Here is a 14495-nt window from a genome sequence, read left to right as displayed (position 1 = left end):
ATTACACAATTACAGTCATTCCTATTTTTAGAAACTAGAGTAAGAGTTAGAGGATTTCTTAATTTTGCTAATAAAAGGAAATTCAAAACTTCGTTGTATCCCGGAAAGACTTTTGTTTTAACCCTCTAGCAACTTTGTATGGATATAAATAGTTCTCTTTAGAAAGCGTCATTCACGCCTCGAAATTTACTGTTTATTTTCATATAAGTCTCCGATTCTATTATCTAAATTGATGGTTTATAATAATACTATTCAAAAAATTGATGGTTTATAATTTATATTTATATTTTAGAACCTTCCATAAGATTTTTCAAATACATGATTCAAAACCTGTTTTACTTTATATATTAATAAATATTTTTAAATATGTATTTTATATTAATTTTATTATTAAAATTAAATAATTAAATCATTTAAATTCAAACATAATTAGTTTTTATTCCTATATTTAAATTCAAATAATTTACTTGGAAGGTGTTTTTTAAGAGTTTTAAATTTTTAATAGCTCATCATTTTAATTTTCTGATGAGTTGAAGTATCGGGTCAGATGAGTCACTCTGTCTGCTGCCCGACCCGTAAATGTTATAAGAAAGAAAGGGAGGATGAGGATGCGGTAACTTTAGGCGGCACTTTTTTGAAACCCCAACACCAAAAATACCAGTCTTAAGGATTTGAGTTCGAAACCCCCCCAGAGCCAGACATAAACCTCTCCTCTCACACTCGCTTACTATAACTCACTAACTCAGTTATCAAATTTGTCAAGTCTATTATCGTGGGCATGGCAGGGGTAGTGAAAGCGCCGGGTGCCTTTGCCATAACTCCACACAAAGTTTCAGTCTGCATTTTGGTTCATATCTATGCTTCTCCTTCTCAAATCTCAGTCCCTTTCCCTTTCTCCTCCGTTTCTCAGCACAACCGCCTCGGCTTGTATTTATTAGCTCTCACCAAGGTATTTCCAGCGTTTTCCCCCTTTTCTTTCCAAAAATATCCTTCGCTTTTGTAGCTAAATTTTGCTTTTGGAATCAAATGGCAAGTGAAGCTTAAGTTACTGGTCTTGATGTTTGCGGTGTCAAATTTTGATGTTGCAGTCATGTGATGACATTTTGGAGCCAAAATTAGATCAGCTCATTAACCAATTGAGGGAGATTGGTGGTTTACTGGATCATTGGTTAACTGATCATGTAACTAGTCGGTTATCTTCTTTATCATCTCCTGATGATCTGTTCAATTTCTTTAACGAGTTGCGAGGTTAGCTTCTTTTTTTATTCCTTTATTGTTTTCATCACTTTTATCTTCTTCTTTTTTTGCTATTATTACTGCTATTTATTTATTTTTTGTAGAAACACTTGGGGGACCTGATTCAGGAGTTATGGAAGATGACCAGGTTATTTTGGACCCAAACAGTAACCTGGGTATGTTTCTTCGCCGCTGCATACTTGCTTTCAACCTCTTAACTTTTGAGGTATTTCTATCCTGCCTCATAAGTTGTACATAAATTTTGAATTCAATTTTATGCTTTTGTTGGAATAATCATTTGTTTTCTGTGACTAAGATATATATGAAATTGTGATGCAAGAATCAGTATAGAGATAGAGATTAAAGCATATTGTTGGTATCACCTTATGGGCTTCGTTGTGGCCATTGAAGTATAAATCTGTCAATCTATATCCTGATATTGATGGTTGGATGCATATGCTTATGAAAGTATTGAAAGGTCGGGAATTTAATTAACAATGTAGTCACTGCTGTTCTAGGGGAATTTAGTTACATTATTTATTGTTGAGTTTGTATATATTATACTTAAATGTTATAGGCCCTGTTCTGTGCTTTTCTTTTAAGTATTTATAATTTTATTTTTTCAGTTAATTTTCATGATCATTATTCTTTTTATGTATAAATAGAAGGTTGAATGTACAGTATAATGGATTCTTGTTTAAGCATAGGCTATGTTTATGACACTGACATTTGTCATGTAATGCAGGGTATCTGCCATCTTTTGACAAATATAGGGATCTATTGTAAAGAAGCCATTTCGAGTTGTTCATCTTACGAGTTGCGTAGGGTAGACGACTCTGGTAATGACTTTGAATCTTTATCTGAGTATGAGAATATGGATCTCAATCTTGTTTTCAAAAAAATAAATGAAGAAATGGAAGCAAGGAAAAGAGCCACTGAGCAAGTTTCTTTTCATCTTCATCTTCCAAAGGAACTTTCGACATTGGTGGAAGGTAGTTCCATTCTTGTAAAGAATTTGTTTGTGTTTGTAATTATTTTATGCTGTTTCAACAGGAGACTAATGGTTATACTTGTCATGATGATATGGTTGTAGTGTAATTTTTCTTTGACATATTGCTAATGATATATGCTAGATCACAAAAATTGTACAACAGAAGCCAATGAATCTAGGTGTTCACTCCAAATCTACTTTCTTCAATCTTAAAGTGAAATATAAGGGATTTTTGTGGGGCAATGTTAAACCATGGCAAGCTCATAAGTAATTCAAAATGTCCTATGCTGAAGATGCCTCAGTTCTTGTGGTTGATGCAACTTTGGTTTTAGTTCGTCTCATTCTCATAACCTTAATATGCACATAATTAGGTTTCTTGTTCTGCTGTCTAAACTTTTCTTTTAAGCAAGGTGCCTTGAACTGGAATTGTTGGTTTTGAAATATGCTTTATTTATCAAAATTGAATGACTCTAAAGTTATTTTTGGTGAATTTGTGTCAAATCTTTACCATTTTACTGGTATTGCTTAGCAGTTTTGAAACTATGCATGCAGATATTGAGGTTTCTGCTGATCCTAAATCAGAGCACAATGACAAAGGCAGAGAATCTTCTTCATATGCTTCTGGTGAATTATTGAGAGATGTTGATCCGAATGGTGGGGTATTTTTGCGCACCAATTGGCAAATACAAGGCTACTTAATGGAGCAAGCTGACGCAATCGAAAAGTAAGCCACTTATTGACTTAAAATCTTTTGCATTCAACTTTTGAAATGCTAATTAAATTGAACTAAATTGCATGTCTTCTTGTGGCAGGCATGGCAGTTCTTTCACTTTGAATGCATTTGAACTGACTCTAAGGCAGCTTCAGAAGTTGGCCCCTGAGCTCCATCGTGTAGGTTGACATTTTTTTTAAGTTGCATGTGCTCTTTCTTTCATCTTGCTTTGAGTTGGTATATGACTTGTATTACATTTTGCCTCTGTTTTATTGTGGTGCAGGTCCATTTTTTGCGTTACTTGAATAATCTTTATCATGACGACTATTTTTCTGCATTGGAGAATCTTCATCGTTATTTTGATTACAGGTGACTTGGAAACTTATTTTCTTTTTGTTGTGAATTTGCCACTATTCTATAGGTGAATATTGAAATTTGGCTCTATATTTACTTTGATTGATACTTGTAATCATACTTTTGGGTTTAATAGTAAATTTACTTACTATAACTCATTATTGAAATTTGCCACTTTATTTTTGTTTGATTGAATTTTCCATTTAAATTTGATTTTTTATTGAATTTTTCCACATTATCTGATGCTTTAAAATGTTTAAGAGTTCATAGGGGCTATTCTCCTTAAATATTGAAACCTTTTTGTTTTTCCAGATGTGTCCACCAATATTATTATGGTCTGCAGGTTCATATATGTCTGAGGATATGTTTCTTTTCTGGCTTATCTTTTTTTGTTATTCTCTTGGCTTCCAAATATAATCTTGGATGGAAGAAGCTACTTGCTTGAAATTAACCATTCTGATAAATTTTGCCAAAATAGTGCAGGAACTGAGGGATTCGATTTTGTTCCTCCTGCTGGTTGCAATAGTTTTGGAAGATATGAGATTGCTCTGTTATGTTTGGGGATGATGCACTTTCACTTTGGGCATCCTAAGAAGGCTTTGGAGGTAACATGAGAGGACTTTATCCCCTACAATATGCCTGATTTTTGCATAACCTGGTAATTATGAAACAGTGGTTGGTAGGACTGTTGATTGGCTGAGGTGACTAAGGCTTGCCCATCTGTACTGGTCTTTTGGGCTATGCATTTGTTTAATTTAATTTTTTTTTTTTTTTGGTATTTGTCCTAAATCAAAATTGCCTAGTCTTAGGTTGTCTCAATATGCTGCTTTGGCTCTCTATGCCTAGGCCAATCAGATTTCTGATGTTATTGCTTTTAGTTGTTGAGCTCAGTTGATGTATAAGATGAGAATTGAGGTCTTTTTTTTTGGCAAGAATTTCATGTCCCAAGCGTATTTGTGGAAACCATTGTAACTTGCCCCAACCTCAAGCTCTGCACAGCCTTACTGACAAGCTCACTGGAAGCTGACTTTCATGCCACATTTGTTTTGAAATGGTGATTTTTGTGATGATTTCAGGTCCTAACTGAAGCTGTTCGTGTCTCCCAACAGGTAATTTCATTCTATCAGTCTGATGGTTTTGAATGTTAACCTGTCATATATTTCAATTTCTTTTCATACTACTAGGTCCAATGGTTTTGAATTTTTGCAGCACAGCAATGATACTTGTCTGGCCTACACTTTAGCTGCTATGTGCAACTTGTTGTCTGAGATTGGTTTCTCAACCACTAGTGGAATACTTGGATCGCCATTCTCTCCTATGATCAGTGTAGGCACTTCTTTGTCTGTTCAGCAGCAATTGTTTGTTCTCCTGAAAGGATCTCTAAAGAGAGCAGAGAGTTTGAAATTGAAGCAACTGGTAGCTGCCAATCATCTTGCAATGGCTAAATTTGATTTGACGGTAAGAATATTTACCTTTACTTGGCAAAATTTCCTTTACGACTTAATTACACAACCCCCCTTCTACATAGGTTATGCATGTTTGTCATTCATGCTACCTTGATTGAAACAGAACTATTTTCTTAGGAACGAATTTTGATGTTTTTGTCTGTAAAATGGACAGCTCTTTGTACACTATTTTTTGTGCATAACAAATTCTCTTATTAAAGAACTGTCTACAAACTGAAATGTCACTGCACATAAATCTGCAAAAGTACAAGCTTTTTAGGGCAAGTGCTAGATCATTTGTTCAAGGCTGCATCTCAAAGTGTATTTTTGCATTACCCATCTTCTCAACTTTGTTTTCAGAGGCCTCTAGCTAGGCCTCTTAAAAATCATCCCCGCGGAATGTGGATGACATCATAGCGATTTGACTGATTGATGATGGAGAATATTCTAATAAAACTTGGAGCCATGCATAGTTTCCTTGGGTGCCATGCTCATGTGTTTCTTCCTATAAGGAGATAGAGAATATCTTGGAGCCGTGTATGTTGGAACTCCATATATTATAGGATACTTTCTACAGTTAGGAAAGAATGCATTTGGAACTTCAGAATTTCTGGATTTGTCTCATTTATTTTCAGTTCTTTAAACCTTTACACTATCTTATTTTTTCCAATTTATGGTGTGAATCCAAAACAATCACATTTCTTTATTCTGGACTTGCATGGAAATACTTTTTGGGTCTTATGAGCAAGTGAGCTTGAGTTATGGTTCAAATAAGCTGCATGTGCATAAATATCTCATTTGATTGGTTTAATACAATTGATTTTTAGTTATGTTGATAATTAGACTTTAGAATACTAAATTGAAAGGAAATATTGTACAGCCTCTGTTCACACAATGATGTGAATGAGATATTCATGCACACAAAGAAGCCCGTGCATAGACAGATTAATAAACTTTATGGAAGAGGGGACTGATGCTCATAGCTTTTATGATGGGTCAAAATTTATTTCATTTTCTTTTCTCCTTTTATAAGCACACCATCACCTATGTAGCAGCATTAGAATAATCTTTTCTTATTGGTACTTTTAAGAGTTCTTTCCTTGTAACATCATAGACTCGAAGTTTGTCATGCTTTAGTTTGTATTTTTGTGGGGAATATTCCTGATGAATGTTACTATAAACCAATTCTAATATGATTTCTTCATGAACTTGTGTTTTGGTGTGAAAATGTTTGACAGAATATTTGGAAGGTATTTTCTTTCTCTTTCTCTCTCTCATACGTCATAAGTAGTGAGCATTGAAAAATGCCAAAAGTACGCATTATAAGAACGTCAAAAGAAAAAAGGGAAGTATCAGTAGAAGAAAGGTTCCTAAAGTCCAAAACATGAAGAACTCCATATCGGAATAAGCTATAGGCTTGCTTGCATATCATGGCAGTTTCAGTCTTTAAATTGTTAGCTACTAGGTTTTTATTTATGGGGTTCATATAAACCTAAATCAAGTTAGGAAATTTGTCCTTTTCTCCAAGTTTTGTACTCTTAATATGCAAGAAAGAGCTAAATTTCATACAGCAAAGAGAATTTTCAGCCTTGATATCAGTTCAATCTTCCATTTTCATATAGCTTTGGTTCTCTGCTTATCCTTGTGTCATGTTTCCTATTGGAGTAATGAAGATATCTTTTAAGATGTGGCAGGGAACTTATATACTTGGTTCTTGTAAGGTTAATGAAATCTGTTGTACATAGGGTTCTTTTTTTTTCTGATTTTTTGTTCCTTTAATTTTTGAATCTGTTATTCCTTTAATCTCTTCTATTGTTTTAAAATGTTTAACCTTCTTATTATCACATGCAGCATGTGCAGAGACCTCTGCTGTCATTTGGTCCCAAGACTTCCATGAAGCTTCGGACATGCCCAATTATTGTTTGTAAGGTTAAGTGCTGTTCTTTATGGCATGCTTGTTTCTTGTATGTATGAGGACTTCTGCAGTTGAATTCTATTTCATAATAATATATTATCTTTGCAGGAACTACGATCTGGTTACCACTTAATCAGTGAATTTTGTTGTGAGGGCTCTACTATGACTGCAGATGGTGCTTTTAGTACTGCATGGCTTAAGAACTTGCAAAAGCCCATGGGTTCATTAGTGCTGTCCCAAGATAATGGTTCTAGGAACAATTATAATCCTTTTCTATTCTTTACACAACCAAGTTCAATTCCTGGATCTGTTATGCAGTTAGTAGGTTCTTCGTATCTACATCGTGCTACTGCATGGGAGATATATGGAAGGTGAAATTTAACAAGCACGTTTTACATTTTTTTTTTTTGTTTTTTGTTGCACTGCTTACTTAAGATTGTCCAGCCTTGACTTGTCATTCTTGACCCCCGCCTGGCAATTTGCGCATTCGTGCCATGTTTGTGTATATTCTCACGTCATAATTGTGTTTAAGTTATTTTATATGGATTGTCATATTTGTGTAGATCTGTCGTCTTTGTGTTTCTTTTTTGTCTTGTGTTGTGTTAAGTATCTTGTCTAGATTATCTTTTAGTCTAATTATGCTCCCAGTTCTTGTACTCTTTGCATATTTGAAATTTAGTCACTCTACTTTTAATTCCAAGACTTTAGTCCCTCTACTATTTTGGTTTAACAATTGAAGTCCAGTTGATATGATTGTAAAAATGTCTTTAAATTGGATTATGTGTCATTTAAAACAAACAAACAAACACAAAAGCTCATCTGACCTGTTTAAAACTGTGTGGAAGTCATGTGAGCAAAAAAAAAAAAGTATTGAATTTTACTCCTCTTGAATATTGCTGACTTACAACCCCAAATTTAGAAAGCTTACCACTCTGGATTCAACATTTTTATTTGCTCATTTGACCTTCATGCATGTAATATTTTCCTTGTGAGCAAATTTTATTTTAAAAATGTCAAATAGTTCAATTTATTGGAAATCCTTTAACAGTGTTATCAATGGACTTTTAATTATTAAATTGAAAGATTCAAGGAACTAAATTCTTGGGACTAAAAGTAAAGAGACAAAATTTCAAAAGCATGAAGAGTACAAGGACTGGGAGCTTAATTAGACCTTATTTTTTCCCTTGTCATATTTGTCTCTTGCAATCGTGTTGTGTCCAGCATTGGCAGGTCTGTGATTCTTCTATTGCTGACATTCTTTCCAAGTAATTGACATCAAGGGATTCCTTTTCTAAAAATGATACCTTTAGGCATTGTTTGATAAAATGAATAAATTCAATACTGAAAATTCAAGTACTATTCTTTTAACTCTGAGAATTTTAAGTACTGAATTCAGTTATAAGTTGTTCAATACACTATTGAAATGTAAAATTTTATTAGATTTTTCATTTACAAATTTGTCAACATTTCCAATTCGTAAAAAGTTGAGGAAACAAATCAGTAGTGAACGTAAAGAATATAAGATTAGTATTATTGCATATATTTTTTCCTTAAATATTCAGTTAATACATTAAGTACCTGAAAACTGCTTAGCATTCAACATTTTTCCTTTGAAAAATGTTCCATTAATTGGTTTCATAAATGCTGATGATTTATTAAATGCATTGAAAAAATTGAAAATTTTCAATGGTTTATCAAGCACTTCCATGGTCTACAAGCGGGAGTTGATCTGGTGATGTAAGCTACTGGTCCTCTTGGTAATACTATCAGAGTTCTTGATGCTAGCATGGACCTTTGGGTGTCTTGGTGTTTCATGACTTCCTTTCGTCGCCTTTCTTTTCTTCATTGTATCTTGTGGCAAGATCAGTAGAACTAGGAATTTTGCTCTTTGCATTTACTACCTTCACTGCTCTTTATTCGTTTACCATTTATTTTGTTTTATTATCTTTTATGGTTCCTTCACCCACACTTTTTGCGCTTTCTGAGCTTCGGTGTTGCCTCACTCTATCATTTGTTGGTACAATTGGCTAAAGCAGGAAGATTCATATTTGAATTATATGTTTGTTGTGTTTAGGTTTTGGTCTAGCTCAAATAAATCTAATTGCTTGTTACAATTGATTGCTTGATATTTTTCTTCTTTTTCTTGTCTATACTTGTCAGTGCTCCACTTGCTCGGGCAAATGCTTTGGTTTATGCAACTTGCTTTGCTGATGCTTCAAGGTAATAATCATGCAAACCGACCTAGTATTTGGCTAGGTTCTGTGTATTTCGTTTTTACTATATTTGTGTATCTAAGTCTTTCTTAACTTGAGGTTTACCAAACATTGGACATCCCAGTTCATCTGATGCAGCATTAGTGCATGTGAAACTTATTCAACATCTGGCAGTATTTAAAGGCTACAAAGGTCAGATAAAATGTTGTAATGTGTTGCTGCTGGCATTATATTCCTGCATTTGTTTTTCCTACTCTGCCTTTTGCTTGACACAGGTTGATTTCTTTTTAATTGATGATTGTGTATACCTGGTTCCACTTTTACTGAAATTTGAGACTGCCTCCCTACTTATATTTGCAAATTGAAATATTAGTTAATGTCTGGTTTTAGATAATATTAGCTTTAGGCAGAATACATCATGTTTATTCTGTATCCAGATTCTGTTGTCTCATGTTCATCTGGTCACTGAGACATAACCAAGGATGTGAAATAGTTAGAGAGAATGAAGTGAATTGATCTATCTGATTATTTCAATTTGGTTGAAATGCTCTTGCTTCTATAGAATTTCTTGATCACAACCATGTGCACATTCTAGCCTATACCTAAACACATGTATATCTGTTGTTACCTCTGTAATTACTTTATCATCGACTTTTAGTAATTTGTTATTTCCATACATTTTTAGAGGCTTTTGCTGCTCTTAAAACTGCGGAAGAGAAGTTTTTATGTGTATCTAAATCACGTATATTGATAATGAAGCTACAGCTGCTCCATGAGCGTGCATTACATCGGTAAGGTTACATAGTAAAATTTATATATGCAGAACTCTTCCCATATTTATTGCAAGTTTTCAATTGCTTTCATTTTTCTGATGATACTAGAGGACATCTCAAGCTTGCCCAACAAGTATGTGATGAGCTTGGAGTATTGGCATCATCTGTCACTGCTGTGGACATGGAGCTGAAGACAGAGGCAAGCCTTCGCCATGCTCGTACATTGCTTGCAGCAAAGCAATTTAGCCAGGTATGTGCTTGATATGCATGCCACATTCTTGTGTTGAGGTAAGTTGCTCTATTTCCAAAAATACAAGTTAGAGGCAAATTGTAATGCAGTTTGGATTTACTATTTTAATTAAAAGTTGCTACAAATTTGAAAGGGAAGGCAATCTGAAGCTGATTCCAGGTCGTAGTTTTTCTGATGCATATTAGTCCTCAAAAACTTTCATCACTATGCTCATGCAAAAACATGAAGCATTTTTGACACCTTTGAGTTGATAACTGGAGTGTGGAAATATCAAACGCAAGTATTTGAGATTTTATAGAGTATCATCAAGAGTTTGACAGCTTAGGTTGTCAGCAAGGCTAGAGGCTATCAAATGCAATTAACTATGACCAATAAAACTGATTGATCTTTATGTTTCTTGAACAACTGTGATTTTTCTGATTTTGTGTTGTTAGTTTTTAGTCATCCATTGGGTCCTTAATTTCTAGCATTAACCAATATATTTTTACTGTTCCTGGATTTCCCATTTATTATTGATGATTTTTGCAGGCAGCTGCTGTGGCACACTCCCTCTTTTGCATGTGTTACAAATTCAATCTTCAAGTTGAAAGTGCAACTGTTCTTCTTCTGCTTGCTGAAATTCACATGGTATGATCATGTATTTGACAGCTATATATGCAATTTGAGATGGAACATAGCTAAATTGAAATTGAACTATCTATAGTGCTATTATAAATTGTAACTGTATTGCATGAAACTATTTTAGACATGATATTTATATAAAGACCATCTACATGTCCATTCTTCCTAAATAAGGTACATATATGTTTTTTCTTTTCTTTTTTGGGGAAGGGGGGGGGGTGATTGTAAATTGAAACCACTGATGTTTCAGTGGCTTGCGCATTGTCATCCAACCCCATTAAATAAGGAGAAATTGAACACCATACTTTAAGGCATCTTCTTTGTGTCAGTTTCATTTTGATTATTTGGTCTTCCTTTCTTCCAACATAGGCATTGTCTTTGTGTCACATATTTGTCAAGGGGAACTTATACAAGCATTTTGTGCTTGTAATATCTGTACCTTCTATCTACAAGCATTTATTTACAATCTCATCTTTCCCTATAGATCAACAGAGTGTTTTATACCATCCTTATCTCTGTTAGACGTGTCCAAGATAGGGAAGAAAAATGGATTATTGTATAGACTAGACCTCAAAGTGTTGAAATCTTGATATTTTCCTTATTTGGTGTCACCAGAAATCAGGAAATGCTGTCGTAGGCCTTCCCTATGCATTAGCAAGCCTTTCGTATTGTCAGACATTTAACTTGGATCTTCTTAGAGCGTCAGCAACTCTTACACTGGCTGAATTATGGCTTTCACTTGGATCCAATCATGCAAAGACTGCTTTAACTCTTTTACATGGTGCTTTTCCAATGATTCTTGGCCATGGAGGTTTGGAACTCTGTGCTCGGGCCTATATTACAGAAGCAAAATGTTATCTCTCAGATCCAAGCTTCTCAGGTATTATTTTTATCATCCTCTTACGTCATTTATACCTAATTTTATTAATAAGTAGAGCAGGTGTGCTATATTTTATTTCCCTCCTTCCTCTTCTTTTAAGGTCTCACAGGATTGGGGATGTAGGAAAGGTATATCATGACTTGTTAGATTGACAACTATCTGGCTTGTTTACTTTTCTCCAATGCATGTATTGATCGACTTACCTCTCACCAATTAAATTGATTAGCATTGAGGGTTCTAGATTTATTGAAGTGAATAGACCTCTATCTTTGGTTGAAAATGAGAAATTATGCATTAAGATACATATTTCTATGTAAAACCAGACAGTTACTTAAACTAATAATTTATGCTTAGAGGCAGTTGAGATTTACCATGCTCATTATCTAGGTTTGGATTTACATGAAAAACGAAGATTAAGTTCTTTTGGACATAGAGAACTAGCTACAAAGGTTATGTTGAATATTTGCAGAGCATGGTATGTTGGAATTCAAATCTAGATTTGACTATTGAGGACTGGGAGCAAGACATTAGTCCCTCAATAAGGGGTCAAGTTTAAGATGAGTGGAATAATTGTTGTTTGATTATATAGAAGATGCAAATAAAAAGTGCAGTTACAAAATAGGATTATTTAATAGAATTTGAAATTATGAAAAGGAAATTAAGTGGTATTGATTTGACTGGTTTAACAATGGAAATGGATGAGGTAAAGGCTGTGAGAATGAGGATGTTTCTTAAACTTGATGGAGGATATGCTTACAAAGAGCATATTGGACAAGTCATTTTTCCAACTACCTTGTATGGTTTTAGGTGCCTAAAGTGAAAACTCTTGTCGAAGGCATTGGACTACTGCTTCTGGTCAGATGGTATTCGTCAATGGGTGGTATGTTCTTAGGTCATTCTGGATTGAGTTGCAAACAAGTTAGAAGTGTTTTAGTTTAAGTTCTTTCAGAACAGGCTTTGGAACAGTCCAAAGCAACTTTTCTTATCGAATGATGCTACAAAGCTCTAAAAGTAATTCATCTGATCAGAGTGGTTAAAAGTTCAATATTTCAACAAAGACATAATTATCATTTTTAATGACTTGTAATTGAAGTATGGAGTTCTTTTTGTAAAAGATCCCAACTTTTAGGATAATATGAAATTGGCCCAATGTTTTTCCCTTTTCCTCCATATCCTCCTTTTTGTTAAGCTTGTTTGAATTGTAAATGTTATGTACTTACACTGCACTAACTTGTTGAGTTTCCTCACCAGTTTCCAAAAATCCAGAACTTGTGCTGGATCCCTTAAGGCAAGCTGCAGATGAGTTGCAAGCTTTGGAGGTTAGTTGACTTTTGATATGGAATGTCTACATCCTCCTTTCTCCTTTGGAATGCTGAGCATTTATGTCTTCAAGTCAAGTTCCAGTATATTTTCTGCTCTTAGGTTTAGCCATTGACAGAAGTAAGAATTCCATAAAAAAGAAAAAAAAAATTGAAACAAGAACCTATGCATTTCATTGGTCGTTAGTGTTCATATGATCCAATTGTGGGTACATATAGTAGCAGCAACGCATCATCGTTGCTTACTTTTGCTTTCATAGCAAGTATTGGCATTGTTATTAATGGGATGAAACTTGTTTTGGTCCTCAGCATCATGAATTAATGGCCGAAGCTTTCTACTTGATGGCCATTGTATTTGACAAGCTGGGGCAACCAGAACAGAGGGAAGAAGCTGCATCTTCTTTCAAGAATCACGTTATGTCTCTTGACCATCCTCATGACGTGGAAGATCCCATCCAATCCGATACCCTCTTAAACGCCTGAGCCCCGAGGAGCATAATTAAAGTAGGGTAAGCGGGTGTTTTGCCCATTCCTTTTTGATGAATTAATTATAAGGCTGATTATATGATTGCTGAAAATTGGATGGTCTTTTATTTAACACAACTGATTGAAAAAATATGTTGATTATATATGGTGATTAGGTTATTGTGTTTGGTGAAAATTCAGTGATTTTAGGCGAGGTTGATCATAGATTTGCTTTGCCTTTGACAGTGATTTTGTTTGAATATAAAATGATCAATAACTTGTAACCCGAGTAAAATGAAAAATTAATTATACCGACTTTAATATGGGAATTAAAATTTTGTTCTCCCAAAATGATAGATTAAAAATTATTTTAATTTAATTAAAAGATAAAATATAAGGATGGATGATCCATGAGTCCTTAAAATTCGATTGGTTGGAACTCCATTACAAAAATTAAATTGGTGATTAAATGACATCATAAATATTAAATGATGTTGATTGAGTTTTAGTTTGGTTAGCATTAATATTGTTGTAAGTATCAAAAGACATGAGTTTGAATGCATTATTTTCTTATATAATAAGTAGAATTACTCAAAGTTCATTTCTAGCCTTGAAAGATAATCTATAAAAGTGTGTTTAATTTATGTTTTTTGCATTGATAATAATATCAATTATATTAAGGCTCAATTTACAATTTTAAGCAATTTTATATAAAAATATATAGTTATAATCATTCGAATTTTGACATCTCTCTTATCAAATTTCAATTATTTACCATTAAAATTTTGAAGTCATTTTATCTCAATAGTAAAAAATTACGTATTCCATAAACTAGTACAAGTTTTGATGGAAAAGAGAAATTGACTTGAAATCAATTTTACCTTTATTAAATTTGATAAAAACAAATTATTATTTCCAAGATTATATATTATTTATAAATAGCTCATCATTGACAGCATTATATATTTTAAGTTCTATAAAACTGAATCTTACAAAGATATAAAAAATATAGATGTTTAATATTTTATAATGTTATTGAATTAATTTTAATTTTTAAATATATAGCGTTATAAATTATAATTTATTTAAAAATAATATTATAATATTAAAATGATAGTTTTATAAAAATTGTAAAAAACTTTGGGTGAGAAAAGAAAACTTTTATGCACATCCATCAATTAGTCATTTTATTATCACAAGTTGCAGATTTAAGTTCATAACCATTGTGCACAGAAAGTCCCATGGAGGTCAACCAATTAAATAGGATTTATTTGACCCACTTGACTTAACTTGATTCGTCAAATTCATGAAAAAACTCATT

The 14495-nt window shown here is 33.4% G+C and overlaps 1 protein-coding gene across 1 annotated transcript; it reads left to right on the top strand.

The window, feature by feature from the left end:
• Positions 1-543: 543 nt before the first annotated feature.
• LOC108473800 (anaphase-promoting complex subunit 5) lies at positions 544-13370 on the top strand. Its single transcript, XM_017775566.2, has 20 exons — positions 544-949; positions 1089-1248; positions 1341-1462; positions 1982-2228; positions 2780-2951; positions 3040-3118; positions 3223-3308; positions 3772-3898; positions 4370-4402; positions 4503-4751; positions 6590-6667; positions 6762-7024; positions 8814-8873; positions 8991-9058; positions 9552-9657; positions 9748-9889; positions 10418-10516; positions 11126-11390; positions 12642-12709; positions 13019-13370. The coding sequence occupies exons 1-20, from the start codon at positions 779-781 to the stop codon at positions 13190-13192; spliced, it is 2769 nt and encodes a 922-aa protein (XP_017631055.1). The 5' UTR covers positions 544-778; the 3' UTR covers positions 13193-13370.
• Positions 13371-14495: the final 1125 nt, after the last annotated feature.

Source organism: Gossypium arboreum, chromosome 11 (assembly GCF_025698485.1).
Source record: "Gossypium arboreum isolate Shixiya-1 chromosome 11, ASM2569848v2, whole genome shotgun sequence".
NCBI lineage: Eukaryota > Viridiplantae > Streptophyta > Magnoliopsida > Malvales > Malvaceae > Gossypium > Gossypium arboreum.
Note: the sequence above shows the minus strand (reverse complement) of the source record. Positions and strands in the feature narration are given on the sequence as shown.

Coding starts and splice junctions, on each gene's coding strand:
- LOC108473800 (XM_017775566.2), top strand. CDS start 779: ATGGCAGGGGTAGTGAAAGCGCCGGGTGCCTTTGCCATAACTCCACAC. Junction 3,119..3,222: donor TGGCCCCTGAGCTCCATCGT/GTAGGTTGACAT, acceptor ATTGTGGTGCAG/GTCCATTTTTTGCGTTACTT. Junction 4,403..4,502: donor CTGTTCGTGTCTCCCAACAG/GTAATTTCATTC, acceptor GAATTTTTGCAG/CACAGCAATGATACTTGTCT.